General features: G+C 42.1%; 2 protein-coding genes across 2 annotated transcripts; one reads left to right on the forward strand and one right to left on the reverse strand.

The window, feature by feature from the left end:
* Positions 1 to 15: 15 nt before the first annotated feature.
* cblc (Cbl proto-oncogene C, E3 ubiquitin protein ligase) lies at positions 16 to 14,631 on the reverse strand. The gene is made up of 17 exons (XM_047340858.1): positions 14,480 to 14,631; positions 13,588 to 14,282; positions 10,642 to 10,788; positions 10,400 to 10,556; positions 9,406 to 9,527; positions 8,900 to 9,037; positions 8,716 to 8,803; positions 8,433 to 8,564; positions 6,693 to 6,878; positions 6,365 to 6,517; positions 6,150 to 6,205; positions 5,606 to 5,689; positions 5,405 to 5,460; positions 4,915 to 5,019; positions 943 to 1,096; positions 612 to 868; positions 16 to 203 (listed from the first exon to the last, which is right to left on the reverse strand). The coding sequence occupies exons 2-17, from the start codon at positions 13,938 to 13,940 to the stop codon at positions 16 to 18; spliced, it is 2,376 nt and encodes a 791-aa protein (XP_047196814.1). The 5' UTR covers positions 13,941 to 14,282; positions 14,480 to 14,631.
* LOC118113929 (trypsin) lies at positions 2,337 to 4,194 on the forward strand. The gene is made up of 6 exons (XM_035164059.2): positions 2,337 to 2,436; positions 2,673 to 2,829; positions 3,107 to 3,205; positions 3,292 to 3,455; positions 3,652 to 3,791; positions 3,875 to 4,194. Exons 1-6 carry the CDS (start codon positions 2,337 to 2,339, stop codon positions 4,025 to 4,027), a joined length of 813 nt encoding a protein of 270 aa, XP_035019950.2. The 3' UTR covers positions 4,028 to 4,194.
* Positions 14,632 to 15,763: the final 1,132 nt, after the last annotated feature.

The raw sequence follows: 15,763 nt of genomic DNA on the forward strand, positions 1-15,763 counted from the left end.
CAATTGTTTTTTACTCTACACATCCACAGCCTCATTTAATGTGCTGTGTAATTGCGTGAAAAATACCTGACAAGCATCTTTGCCTCCCTCCAGGTATCCAGCGCACACCATGTGGTCGGTGATCTTGCCGGGGTAGGAGCCTTCACAGTCCATGTGGGACATAATGGGGACGTTCACACACTGGAGGTTGAATGGGTTGAACACTGCAGGTAAGAGCAGAAAAAGAAAGACAAATGTTGGAGAATAGTTTAATCAGTAATTCTTACCATTTGCCATTTTACCCTTAAAGCTAGGGTTGGTAATCCTGGAAGAGCAAGAGCAGGCCACAGTGCAACCGATACATCCCACCCCCTCCCACTCTTGTCAAAGCTACGCCCCCCAAAACACATGGACGTGCACTGACTGACAACTGGTAGTGGACAACTTTTCAATAGGTATTGTATAGTTTTTTAAAAAATGGTTCTAGAGATGTGTTTAGTGCAGAAACAGCTTTTTCTATAATTATTTTTAATTGAAGCCCTGTGTGTAATAATTTGTTACATTTCTGTTCCGTGTGTAAGAATCACAGATGAATAAATATTATTATCATGAGCAAACTGTTTTCAGCTCACCTTGATCAGTGTAGATGTTGCCCCATCCGGACACCGTGCCATGTCCCGGCGGCGGGCAGGCTTTGGGCAGGGCGACGGGCCTGACGTATTCATTCACGGTGACGGGCTGAGCCAACCTCATCAGCATGATGTCATAGTCCAGGGTGGTGTAGTCGTAGTTCTCGTGCCAATAGATGGCGTCCACCGACATGTACTGTTCCGTGCCCTCGTTCATCCAGATGTGGTGGTCCCCCAAGACTGCAATCTGGGAGTAGGGGCTGAAATAGACAGCAAATGTTGAGAACTTGAAATTGTCGTGAGAACAGCATGAACACATGAGTGGGACACAAACTTTTGCCAGCAGTGCGCAGCGGAGGCGATCCAGCGGTCGTTGATGAGGGAGCCGCCACAGTAATGGTAGCCGATATTGAGAGACACCTGCCAGGGTTGGGAGTGTTGGGTGCACTCGTAGCCGCCTACGATCTTGTCGTCCATAGGGGCTGCAGCTGTGGTGTAAAGAAAATGTAAAACACTTCATGTTTGACAGATTTCAAATTCATTTTTTATTCTAAAACCTTCAGCTGAGCTTTACCTGCAGCTCCCAGGAGCGTGAGAACAATCAGACCAATCATCTTGTGGCTGCCTCGAGCCTTCCTACGAACCAGACTGGACGTGAATCATCTGTTTCTCACTGCATTTATACTTTAACCCATCTGTGACTTTCCATGCCCCCCCCCTCCTTTAAACTCCCCTCACCTTTATTCCTCCACCCAATTCCTCCCACCCACCTTCAAATCTCTTTTCTCTCCTGCCCCGTGAAATAACCTCGTCTTTTTATGTGCCAAGTTAATCCTGCTGATGTATGAGCAACATCTCAAATGTTTTTGGCCTTGAGATTTTGCCATTTGTCCCTTAATAAATGTGACTCTGTATATACAATGGAACAAGAGAGGCTCCTAATTGTAAGAAAATCACTGGAATCATATAATATGCTTTGAAGAGGTAATTGTACACGTGCCCCATGAATTAAAAATACATAGAGGATCTTTAATGATCAGAGATAATGACCCATGCAGTAAATGTAAATGCAGGTCAGGGATGTCACCAGGCACTCTGTATTATTCCTCTTATTTAAATTATCTAACGACGTTTTTTCTTCAGCATCCCATATTTAAATCAATATCTTGTATTTATTTCTGACAGACTTAAGGCCAATTTTTTAATTTTTTTGTTAACTGTTGCAACCAGTGATTCAGTGTGTACAGCAGAACGAATTATACTGCATGTATTAGGAGCTCTAAAGTCGTGTAACTTCTATGTGACGGGAGAAAAGCAAAAAACAGCTTGTTATTTTCCTGCCTCTGAGACACCAGATGAGCTCTTTCTCACCTCCCTTATCACCTGCCCATGTTCAAGGGCAGCCAAAAGCTGAGCCAACTAACAGCACGCTTACGAATCTTGTTCTATATCAAGCAACCAAGAGAGAACGGTAAACGGGTATCGTGATATCGGAGAGACCTTCTGCCACATTCGTAAATGAGGGGCACAGGTGACACAACCGCAGGGGGTGAGCTGCCAGGAGGTGGAATTGGGCAAACAAGAACATACAGGAGCTTGATAAGAGAGCAGATCTGGTGAGATGCCCGGTGCCAGGCGATAAGAACAGGAGAGTGTCAGGACACAGATGTGGTCGACGGAAAGAGGGAGGGGGCGGTGGAGTGGGTAAGGTTGAGTGCGTTGGGGCTGATGGGATATAAATGTGAGCCGAGGTGTGTCCGAGTGTCTTCTGATCATTCACCAGACACCATGAGACTGCTGGCGCTGCTGCTGATGGTCGGGGCTGCTGGTAACACAAATACACACATTCACCAAGACGCATGCACGCAAATAAACACACACGCACACACATGCACAGCTGCATATTTCTATACTCATGTCAAATATTTTAAAAATATGATGGTAAGTTGTGGATAATGACTTTGAAACATGAATCTTTGTCATGTCGCTCTTGGTTTCATCCATTGTGTGTGTGTCTGTGTGTGTCTGTGTGTGTCTGTCTGTGTGTGTGTGTGTGTGTTACAGTGGCAGTTCCCCGTGAGGATGGACGCATCGTTGGCGGACACGAGTGTGCTGCTCACTCCCGTCCTTTCATGGCCTCCCTCAACTATGGCTACCACTTCTGCGGTGGGGTGCTCATCAACAAGCAGTGGGTGCTGTCTGTTGCCCACTGTTGGTACAAGTAAGCATTCACGGCTGGAGAATCCTATCACATATCATGACATATACGTTCTTTTTTTCAAATTCACGGCTCGTTTTGCTTGGTTTTTCTTTCTGCTTTTTTCCCTCTGAGGTACAACCAAAAACATTCGTAGGTGGAAAATGAATGATTTATCAGTTCAGGAGCACACGTGCAGAATAGTATTAGCAAAAGAGGAAATTAAATTGATGTAGAATTAGAAGATACATTATGCACAGAAGCGTTTTCGGGCTCCCACATATTTGACCTCTTGTTTCAGTCCCTACGCCATGCAGGTCATGCTGGGAGAACATAACCTGAGAGTGTTTGAGGGCACGGAGCAGCTCATGAAGACTGACACCATCATCTGGCATCCTAAGTGAGTGAAGAACTTAACCACCCGGCCTTTTCTTTTGCATTCTGCATGACTTAATGATCCTTTTATGCATTTCTCTCCATGTGCAGTTATGACTACCAGACTCTGGATTATGACATCATGCTGATCAAGCTCTACCATCCTGTGGAGGTGACCGAGGCAGTCGCACCCATCCCACTGCCCACAAGCTGTCCAGTGGGGGGGACCCCCTGCTCTGTGTCTGGCTGGGGGAACACTGCCTTGGATGGAGACGGTTCGTTTCTAATTGTGATTTTAATCCTAAAATACAATCTGACTGACAAATAATGTCGTCTGTGTTGCTTTTAAGAGATTGATTCCGTCAACGGCTCAAATTCGCTGTAGTGGAAAGTAATTAAGAACATTTACTCAAGTAGTGAACTGGTTTTTGTGTGTGATTTGTTGACTAATGCGTATCTTGTCAAATGTAGCGCCTTACATGCCCACCCTGCTGCAGTGTTTGAACGTGCCCATAATTGATGACGTGCAATGTGACAAGTCCTATCCTGGAATGATCTCACCCAGGATGGTGTGCGCCGGGTACATGGATGGAGGCAGAGATGTGTGCAACGTGAGTTTCACCAAAGTTGTTCTGGACTCAAATCTCTGTATGTGCAGGAGAATTCATCATTGTGTATCTCCACCGTTTGTCAGGGTGACTCCGGCAGCCCTCTGGTGTGTCTTGGAGAAGTCTACGGCCTGGTGTCATGGGGTCGGGGATGTGCCAATCCTAACTACCCCGGCGTCTACGTCAAGTTGTGCGAGTTCCACTCCTGGATTGAAAACACGCTGGCGGCCAACCCCTGAAGAAAGAACGTTTTCTGTCCTCGCTTCTTCCATTTTCTTTTCTTTTCCTTCTCTTTCTCTCGTGACTTGTCTCCTCTGACGTTTCCCCCTCACAAATCCAGACTCAGCACACATGTGCCGAAACATAAAAAAACACAATAAAACCATTTGGTATGTGTTCACCGTCATTTCTGTTCATATTTTCATTTCAAAGTAAAAAGGGGAAAAAAATGAAACCACATAGAAGCTCAAGTATGTGTCAGTTACAGGTTTATTTGTTTGGTTTTAGTACCATAAACATTTTTTAGATTGATTTCGACCTTTAGTTACTTACATAAATAATAAGAACACCATAGTTTTAAAGTTTAAAAGATGAGGTAGCATATTTCTAATGTTTCACATGTTGACTCTTGATTGCTCCCTTTTTTTTGTTCAGATAATTACATTTTCAAATATCAAGCCTTTCATTAGTTTTTATTATTGGATTGTGGCTCTGAAAATACTTTAATTATGAAAACGAGAGGATTGTGTGACTATATTTATGAATCGGTGCCGAACCTACTGTGGAGATAATGGCAGTGAGATTATTAAACAGCAGGAGGCCTCACTGGACAAGGTTTCTGTCAGTGGTACACACACAAACACACGCACACACACACACACACACACACACACACACACACACACACACACACACACACACACACACACACACACGCACACGCACACGCACACACACACACACACACACACACACACACACACACACACACACACACACACACACACACTCTCATTTACAGTTAAACATGACACAAAAAACTATTCCAACTGAGGCTGAAGGAGGATTCGTTCATTTCTTCATTTACAGAGTGTTTGTCAGGATGACATTGTTCTCGTCACCTCACCCAGACCAAATGTATCTTTTCTGGGACTGATTCTCCTTTCCTCTCTCCCTTTACGTCTTCTTCTCTCTTTGACTGGGTGGGAGGGTCCGAGCCATGCGGCGTCACCTACACACAAACACAAACAGATGTTTTTCCAAATCACACAAGGTGTCAAAGACTGAGGAAATATTTATATAGTTGTATTTCAGAATTTTAAGACTCTCTGGCTCTGCTGTAAAATCCTCACATTTCAATTTGAAGTGAGATAAAACATTTTTTAAAAAGCAATTACAACTACTCTCATATTGCATTTCATTATAAGTTGTCAATGTAGTAACTTTAGAGGTGTCACAAACAATATCAGTACCCGTCACACTGCACTGCAATAATGAGCCGTTATTGGATACTAGTAAGGATATTAGGATCCTAGTCAGCAAGATACATTGGAAAAGCATAATTCCAGTGTAAGTGTATGATGGGTAGACCACTGCACATGAAGCTAATAACTTACTGTTGACACCTCGCTGGTTTGAAGAAGACGTCTTCCCTTCTGTAAGTTGCTCAACGCTGAAAAGCAACATAAGCCAACATGGTGAATTACGAGCAACGGAATCAGCTTGATTGAGTTTACTGATGCGTAAAGTCAAAACAGGCTCAGGTGGAAAATACTGGTTTACTGCAGCCAGTCTCCATGGAGACTGCTGTCAATCACCTGTGGGAGAGTGAGTGTGGCATCGGCAACCTCAGGCCACCAGAGTCATCGTCCCCACTGCTGTTTGGCTCCTCCCTCTGAGTCCTTAGTGGAAAGCACACAACACATTTTATTTCATTTCACATTTCATTTCCTCTTGTGTTTTTATTTAATAACTGATCAGACCATCAGCTATAGCACTGATATTTCAGAATTTCTAAGATAAATGGAAGTTCTTTGTAAGAATAATAGGAAACTTAGTGGCACAGTCCACAATTTGATGCCAGGTTACTTTTTTTAAAACAACTAACTTTTATAATTTTCTAAATATGTAAACAAATCAATAAATTAAAATACAATGCTTTAAAACACAAACAATATAAAACGCACCCATTAGCCTTAACAAGCACTCAACTGCAACTTCACCTCATAGACAATATAAACTTCCACATGTTGACTATAAATAAAACTAAAATGTCAAGATCATCATCTGTAAAGTCTCAGCATCATGTCAAAGTTTAAACTCCTCCTCGTGCACATGTAGAAAAGAGGATCAGCGTGTCACCTGTTGACGTTGGCTTGTTGTTTGCGTCTCCTCCGCGCTTCAGTGACACCGTGAGGCTGCTCGGGAGAGGAAACATGTCAGGCACCAGCTACCACTACACACACTTACGTCACAGTTCGCCAAGTCTGTGCATGATTGAACATTTCTGAGACGCTTGAAAAATTATCACCATCATCAAACTGCCAAGACGTGACGCAGCAACATGTGGAACTTACTGGACCGGAGTGCGAGTGTTTGGTCAGCACGTTGGCTTCTGGTGTCTGGGGCTGGTGGGTGGGACGGGAGGAGCGTGGGGTCTTGCTGTTTTTAGGGGGCAGAGGTGGAGCACAGAGGCGGGAGATGGGCACCTGGTAATCCAAACTTGAGCGCTGTTGGTATGAGGGAGACAAAGTGAAGCAGGCAGCCAGTGAGTGTAACTGCTCTAAGTTTGGTTTCTTCTTCATTGTAGGACATGACTTAGAAGAGACAGAAGGAAACTAGGAGGTTGGATGAAGATACAATTGAGCTAAACTGATCAAAACAAACAGAAACATATTCACACACCTTCCTCAAGGCAGCCATTTCTTTTACCACAACTTCAATATCCTCATGGTCCTCCTCCTCCTCTTCCTCCTCCTCCTCCTCCTCCTGGCCATGACCACTGCCTGCCAGGTAGGGCTCGATGAGAATGGACTCGGTCCCTCTGATGTGGCAGCGACAGTATGGACACGTGTTGCCCGCTGACTTCTGCTGGATAGTTATGAATGACAGGAGACAGACAGGGTCATGGAAACACTTTAGACCCGTGGTTGTGTGTTGCTTCAAGCCTTTTGAACTGTGTGTAGTGGAATATACAGACTTGTCTTCAAAAAAAAAAGAGTGGCTAGTTTTCTGAAAGATGAATAAGGTGGAAAATATCCCGTTCGACAGACAGAGTCGATTGTGGTTTTGTGCAAATCTAAACCAGATAAAAGTGAATTGAACAATTGCTCTGTAACTTTCTTTGTGTTTTTGTTGCTCACATCATTGGATGTTTTTTTTTAACTGTGTTTACCACACTGCTTTAAAAATCCTGTAATAAAACTTCTGTTCCTCAGCTTTAAATTTACATTACTTTAAAATCAAAGTCTCTGCTATCTCTCCTTTCATTGGGGGGGGACATTAGGACCCAGGTGCAATTTGCTCAGGCAGGGTGAGGGCACCTCAGCCACTAAAAGGTTCACGGAGAACAGGTCAGTCTCTTTCATGATCACTCCTGTGCACGTGGCCTCATGGTGAGCCAAGCAAAGTCTTGTGCTCTGGACATAGTGTGTAAATGGTGACCCTGTTGAGTTTATATGACAAAATGTTGGTCTGCCAGCAATTTAGTGAAGGGTCTGTTAAATCCTATAACAGAGGTTACACTAAGGCAGGTCATTGAATTTTATGTATGTGAACTTTTCTTGGCTTTTCCATTGTGGACGAATGTCAACAAAGCATTTTAGTGCTCTCACATATACTGATTCACTTTTGATCAGGGTGAATGTGCCTGACACGGTTAAAAGAGGATGTGAGCCTGCAGCTCACACAGGAAGTCCTCAGCCAAATGCCAGGACACAGTGCTCTGCACCTTTGCAGACATGAAAACCTCCTGAATAAATCAGAGGCCACTGGATGGTCGACTGAAGGAAATGGTGGTCGAGCACGTAGCTGTAATGTGCCGGCAGCTTTCTGAGTGCATGTCTTTAAAGTCAAAAGAAGAAGCAGGAAGTTGGGTGGGACCAGTTTCATGTATTGGATATTTCTTGTAATGTGTTTTTTCTACCGATGACTAATGAATTCGTTTTAAAATTTGAGGCTATTTTTTGAGGCACCTTTTTTTTTTTAAACTGAACATTCTACTCAGACAAAAGGGCGCTTTCAGCAATTCTACATTTTAACACAATGTACAAGGACAGAAACGTATAAAATGAATAAATAATTAACGTGAATAATCTTACATACATGAATTAAGGCCATTCAGGGACTAGTCTTTGTGTAAAGAAATGTAAATGTGTCTCACTATTTTAACTAAGTCACATTTAAAACTTGTAAAAGCAGCTTTGATTTTTTAAGATTATTTTGAATTTATTTGGAATCACTCACACGCTTCGTTAAACACGGAGCTTATTTTGTAAATAACCAGCTTCATCAGCCCACAGGGTTTTCACATACAAACATTATAGTATTTCTTCATCCCAGACTCTTTCACTCCACTAAACTCAAAACGGTGCAGTAACAGTAGCTGAACAACAGCTTGTGTTATAGTGGTGGTGGGTTTCATACCTGCCAGCCTGTGAGGCAGCGTTGGCACAGGAGATGCCCACAGGGCTGAATACGAGTGTCCTTATCCTTCTCTGCACAGATCTTACACAACTGGAAGGTGCTGCCGATGTCACAGTAAAGCTCGTACTGCTCCTGTTGGGTGGTTAGTCAAAGAAGAGGCAGAAAACGATGAGAGGAAACGTTATCTCAGGATATGATCTTTGTTTTGTCTTGGTGCAGCTCCAAGATGCTGTTGGCACTCCACTGTGACGCTGATAAAGATGTTCAAAGTGCATCCGCTTACTTCTGTGACTCTGACATTGCTCCTCTGGTAAGGTTCACACAAGGCGGTCAGGTCGGGGTTCACATCACGGCCATCAGGGTACAGGTAGCTGCAGGCGCACACACACACACACACACACACACTGAGAGAAAACACACAAACAAAAGGAGAATAATTCAGAGATCATTGTGCGCGTGTTTCTGACCAGCCCTCACTGAAGCCTTCGATGAGAGCCATGTAGAGAGGTGTGTTCTCGGGGATGGACTGGACGATGCTGCCATCAGTGGTCACATGACCAATAGCCCACTGGCCCATTCTTGTGCAGCTTAGTCTGAAGATATAGCTGAGAGAGAAAGATCCTTGTTATTCGCATGACATAAACATTAAGAAACTCCAGTTCACAGATAAGTTGCTAGAATGTCACTTTACAAATACTCTCAGTATTTACTTCTATTGTGTATTCATTAGTTTTTTTATGTGCTGTGAAAAATCTATCTGTTTAAACCTTTGAAATAGATGAAAAAGTAATAAATGAATGATCCACCTTTTGAATTTTTAAACGTCAAACAAGCACTTAACGCTGCTGGAGTGGTTCTTTTACTTCAAGGACCCAATTTTTCACGACTGGGATAAGTTTCCAGATGTGATGTAACTCAAGTACCCATCAAACCTCGACAGTGTTAATAGTGATGTAGATCAACACGTCCGTACCTTCCAGGCCTGTGCAGGTAGTGCTCCAGACGAGCTATAACCTGGTCGTAGGTGAGGAAAGCCATGTAGCCTGGATGAGTCACTGCTAATTGGTTCCAGTTCCTTAAAAGTGAATACCAGGGCTGTAAGGGAGAAAATAATCAGGATGAGAGAATAGTTTGGGAAATATGCTCATTTGTTTTTCTTCCGAGGTGCAAGGATAAACAAAACTACTCTTAGCGAAGCTACAGACAGTTAGCTTAGTTAAGTATGAAGATAGATCTTATCTCTCCTTTATTTTCATCTCCAGCTGCTTTTCTTGGTGACTTGGAATGTTTTATTTTCTGCTATATTGCTGATTAGTCTTGACCTCAATGTATTCACAAGTTAAAATACAGGTTGAATGAATTAAACATGTCCATGCTTGTTATACTGGTAGCAACCTGAGGCCCATGGTAGCATATAGGCATATAGGACATTGAGTAAACATTAAATAAATATTTCTCAAATACTGTTTTTGTTATTTTAGGTGGTTCATACAGATTTATGTTCAACAGCAAATCCTGTTGGTATTTGATGCCAAAATAAACTGGGTCAAACGTCATGATTGACAGCTCAGACTGGCTCACGATTGGTTCCGTGGGCCTATTGACAGGGCGTCACTACCGTAGACTTCAAATGACTTTTTAGTGCAAGACGGCAGTTTCATTTCTGGATATTTGGAGGAAGTGGAGACTGTTCTGCCTCGTTAGCATCCAACAAATAGTCTGACATTTAACCCCCATAAAGGAGGAAATGACAAACTAGTTTTTGGATCATACAAATGATGAGTAACCTGAGCTTTCAGGGTGCTGGTATATTGATTTTGTAATGGCTGGTGGTTTCCTGTTGTTTCTAGTATTTAGGCTGAGCTATGCAAACCTGCTGCTGCTGGTAGATTCGTGTTTATTGTATCACATTTCTTGTATTTAAAAATCAATTTATACCTTTTCTATATAGGAATTGTTGAGCTCACCTGAAAGAGTCTGGTGAAGATGTCAAACTCAAACACAGAGATGTGGTCATTACAGGTGAGATCAATGGTTGATTTGAGCGCCATGGACTCCATCCCTTCCTCAAACGTATGCACACTCCGCAGCTGCTCTTTAAAGATTGTCCACGGAACCACACACCTGCCAGAATACATGGAGTGGATGTATGCACACAGAAAATGCAAAAACAAAATTTCACGTGGTGTAGGAAATTCCACAAACTCACTTGTTGCCAAACGAGTGCCACCAAAACTTCTCGGCCTCTGGCTTGGTCACCCAGTAGGTGTCACCCTGAAAAGATCCATCTGGAAACATGGCCCTCATCTCACACAGCATGTGACTGAACAGCAGGGACAGTTTGGTCAAGTCTCTCCTGGGAATGAAACACAGCAGACTTTCAGTTGTGCTGCCAAATAGAAATAGACAGTGGGCATGGAAATGGAAGAAATGACCCACATCCCACACACTTCCCCTATGATGGAAAGTCAACGTAAAAAAACATTCACGTCATCTTACATATATTCTACATTTGTTTTTAAATTCAAAGGATAAGTAACGTGTAGTGAAATATGATCATACTTTGAAGCACTATGTCTTTGTGGTGTATTTATCCCAACATTCACATTATTTGCATAATAAAAGCAAAAAAAATATTATAATTATAATAAAATACAATTTGCATTCTATTACTGTGACAACTTTAAATAAGTATGTGTGTTTTAGAGGAGACGGAATACTTGGAAGATTCAATATTATATCCTTTCAGTTGAGAAAGCAGTGACAATACTTTCCACACACTCTCAAACAGGATGCTCTGTGCTGCATGCTCGTCACCACAAAATGTTCCATTGGCCAGTGTGTCAGCTCAGACCAGTGTCTATTAGCCTCAGCTCTGTTTCTGTGCTCTTTTACACCCTTCATTTTATTTTAAGGTATCAAGAGTCATGAGTGATCTGCACATGCAACACCATGTTTCTGTTCCAACATTCAAATCACACCTGCGTCCGAGATCTCACTGTGCATTTAATAAAAAAGTGGAATTGCAATAGAGAGGTTTAAGATATTCACTCATCAAATATTTGTCAGTGACAAAACGTTTAGGCTGCAGAGCTGAGCTTGTTTTCTGTGAAATGCTGTGATGAGATAAAATATATTCAGTCAAGTGTTGTACTTAGCTCAAGGATATTTCATGCAACTTAATGCTTCTACTCACATTTCAGAGGGGAAATATTATACTTTCTACACCTTTTTTCTCCAACTACAGTAGCTCATTTTCCTTAAAAAACATGAGATTATGATATTCTGTCATAAATTAAAGTGAGTATATACAGAATTACATGTGTTCTGTATTTATTAATATGTCACTCAGGTGAGACATTTTCTCATTTTCTCATACTTCTTTGAATTATTACAATATTTCTACCGTGTGGTTTTGCTTCTTTTTGCTTCTATTTGTGTTGAGACTTCCTCCACAAAGAAGTGATGTGTTGACAAATATGTGTGTTTCAAAACTCTTCCAGCTGCTAAACCTTCCACTGTCAGATGTGACGCCTCCGCCATCAGTCGGATCTCACTTCTGTTTTTAGCCTCACATCACAGCCGAGCACAAATTCCACTTATTAAGGGGCGATTATTGTTTTCCACTATCCAACAGTCAGCGTTTTATACAACAGGCTGAGCCTCAGCAGCCGAGCCTCAAAAAGAAGACATTTACAATAGGACATTTAAAAAAAAAAAAAAGAGAATATTTACACATTTTTCCCGTACGTCTAAACCCCATTTTACATAAAGCATTGTGAATTTGCCACATGACTGCCCATGCAGACATGGCTGCGGTGAGGGGGCCATCTGTTCTCTTACGTGTGCAGAGGAATCTTCAAGATGATAAATGAATCGTTTAATATGGCTTTTCTGATAGTTTCAGCTGGATGGAAATATGTGACAGAAGCGATATATAGATGGTTGGATGGATGGATGGATAGATTGATAGACATATACAAGACACTCTCTCCTGAGCTGCTCCCATTCAGATGAAATACTGCTGCTGTTGTTTCTACTTTCCCCACATTAGCATCACAAACACGTGGGTTTGGCTCTAGTTCCATCTTCATTATTAGTCCCAACAGGATCACGGCCCAAACACTAAAACTAAAAAGTGACTCGATACAGCTTCTCCAAAACATCCACTTTAGCTACAGAATGTGGTCATAATTATTGTTTATTCTCTGGGGGAGTAAAAAACTCTAAAATAACGGCCAAGTTTTCAGACGTGACTTTTTATCTTGTAGATTTGAAGACTACTTTTGGTTCTAATGCTCTTAAAGAGCATTAGTTGAAAGGCCCTGTTCCCACCATTCTACGTAAAGATTGACGGGCTGTGCGTCTCCGTTAGAACTGACAATTACTTTATTCGTCTTTTAGAAAGTTTGTATGCAGAGAGAAATTTCAACTATGATATGCAAAGGATTAAAAACTAAATTTAGAAAACTTTCAAAAGCCTATTTGAACAGTTTCCATCAGATCTGTGTGATGTGTCGAAAATCCAGAGTGACAGAGACACAGTTACTGTATGACATTATTGATTTTTTATTAATTATTATTTATTATTATTATACTTGCTGTGAGCATCAAAGATAAAATTCCTTTCAAACTCGACAAACTTGCGCGCAGAAATATCCGAGATCATATCTTAAAAATGCGGCAAAAAACGAACTATATTAAGAATAATGTTAGAGGAAAGGTTCTTTGGAGTTTGTATGACACACAATTATTCAGTCTTCAACAGATTGTTTAAATTTTAATATTCATTTGCCCAAAAAATACCAAAATTTAACACCAATTTAACCAAAATTTAGTATTTTTGGTTAAATTGGTCTGTAAAATATTTTTGTATCATTATTAAGAATAAAAAATCAGCCAATCAATTCATTGTTTCAACTAAACAATTAAAAAAACGAGAGCGCACTAGATTATGAATGAATTAATGAATGAATGAAGCAAAGGATTTGCATCAACATTTTCTCATGTTAGATATCGGCCGATTGCATTTTGGAAAGAAGCATTTCCAGAAAGGAAATAAGGAACCAAATATTTCAAAACCAACATTTGTCTCTAATATTTGGTTTCCTTGTATGTGTCTGAATGTGTAGCCATCAGCCAGGAGTGCTCTCACCTTTGACTCGATGTCTCCTCAAATATCTTTTCCCGTCCTTCTTTGAACAGCAGCACGGCCCTGTCTGTCTTATCCAGCAGGTTTCTGACATGGACCCTCAGGTAGCTGGCCTCGTCTCCCCGGGGCGTCTGTCCGCCTGCGGCCTTGGAGCCTCTGTAGGGCTCCCAAACCTGCGTGAGCAGCGCTGTCGTCTCAAATACCAGCTCGGGCAGGTACGGCGGACTGTTCCTCAGGCCCAGGCGGGGGTTCGTGCACAGCTCGTGGAGCTTCTCCAGTCTCTTGAGGGCCTTGTCCACCAGCTGTCGGTCCTCGCTTGTTGGGAGCTGGGAGCTTGAACCTGCTGCTGCCATCATGTCGCTGTTGTGTGTGAGCGATGTGAACCATAAACTACTTTAAATGCCAGTCTGTCCTTGTGCATGAGCCGACTACTGTGCTAAGAGGAGTGGAAGCTCTCAGTGTCTGAATGTTTGAGGTCCTTACAATGATTTCTGTCAGTTGTCTGCTTCATCTGAGAAGCTCACATCTTAGCATCCTCAAACAGCAGCCGTCCTTCATCCATATCATGATAACCCAACAACATTACATTAGGCAGCGATGGACGTGTGCAGATGCAGCATTCAAAGAGGAGAACGTCCACTCTTTGTCCCTTCACCCTCCTCAAGCTCTGTCACAGTACAACTATGAGAAAGAGTGAACTAACAACAAAGGAATGGATGACAACAAAGAAACAGTTTCAACTTTTATCATCCCACTCCTTTTTCTCCTCACTCGCTCCACCCTCCTAACTCTACACAATCAGCCTCTCTTGCCCCTAATAACACAGCACTAACCTCCCCAGTGACATTCATGCATGTGTCACAGCAGCCCCACATTCTCAGGTTCATCTACTCACAAAGCAGTGGAAACACGTTCTCTGTCATGGCCTCAAACGCTGCTGTTTCTTCTCCGTCTCTCTCTCCTCTCCCCCCTGCAACGTTTGATTGGTTTCCTGGTTTCAGGCAGATAAACAGGTTTGCTGCTTTGCTCTACTTCTCAGACAAGCAACCAAAGAGAGAGAGAGAGAGAGGAGGAGGAGGAGGAGGAGGGAGAGAGAGGTGTGGACTATAAACTAAACATCCACTGAGAATGAAAGTAAAAAGCTGTGAGGCCTGAGTAACAGACAGGTAGACTACGTTTTAACAGACAGGAAAATAAAAGGAAAAGGTCAAAGGTCATCAACTGAAAGAGCTTCTATAAAAAGACTCCTCATAGTCAGCCAACTGCCAGCAGGGAGCAGTGTATGCTGGGTAAATAAATGGACTGAGATGGCTTTTCATCTGAAGCTGACATGAAATGTTGCATGTTATTTTCAGCCGGCGGCATTAAGACTGTTTAATGTCAACCTGTCAACTTGTCCATACTGAAGTAGTATTATTGCATGGAATTAGATGCATGTATTAATGGTTCACAGTAATTACTCTGATGATCCCCGGACTTTCCCTCCACAGCTCCTATAAGGATGATGCTTGTGGTTTTCAGTCAAAGGTGTCGGGGGGATTACGGGGAAGTTTAATATGCACATTCACTTCCCCTCAGCATGAAAATAGCCTCACTTTGGTGATTCCTGCACTTTTACTTTAGCGCCATCGTCAGGACAAAAGTTACATTTGTCCCAAATCTTGGTTAATGATTAACACCCAAAATATGATGATAATCCTCCCGGCCTCAACTGTGCTTTCTGTTTGGTTTTAGCTAGCATGTCATGTTTGAACACTAACATGCTAACAAAACTAAATTATAGTGTCTACACTTTCATGGTGAAACAAAACACAGAAAAGTAGCAAAATCTCACATTTTAGAAGGTGAAACCAGCAACTTTTGTAATTTTTGGTCAAACAACCAAATCAAACATTAAATGAGCAAAACTGTTTAACACAATGTGTGACTGTTCTAAAACAACAGACTCTGGACTAGTGTGGACAGCAAACGTGAACGTGACAGCAGCGGCATGTGTTTTAAAACTAACATTTTATAGTGTGGATGTAGCCAAAGATTTCTACATATTTCCGTTGGCACCATCAAAAGGTCAACATTTTACAACCCTAATATTTCTGTTATTGCAGAACTAGTGACATTCTGTTTACTTCACTTCCACTTCCATCGGATTAGCATTGTCAACTGCTGCACTCGAAATAAA

The sequence above is a fragment of the Hippoglossus stenolepis genome, chromosome 8 (assembly GCF_022539355.2).
Source record: "Hippoglossus stenolepis isolate QCI-W04-F060 chromosome 8, HSTE1.2, whole genome shotgun sequence".
In the NCBI taxonomy this organism is placed as follows: Eukaryota; Metazoa; Chordata; class Actinopteri; order Pleuronectiformes; family Pleuronectidae; genus Hippoglossus; species Hippoglossus stenolepis.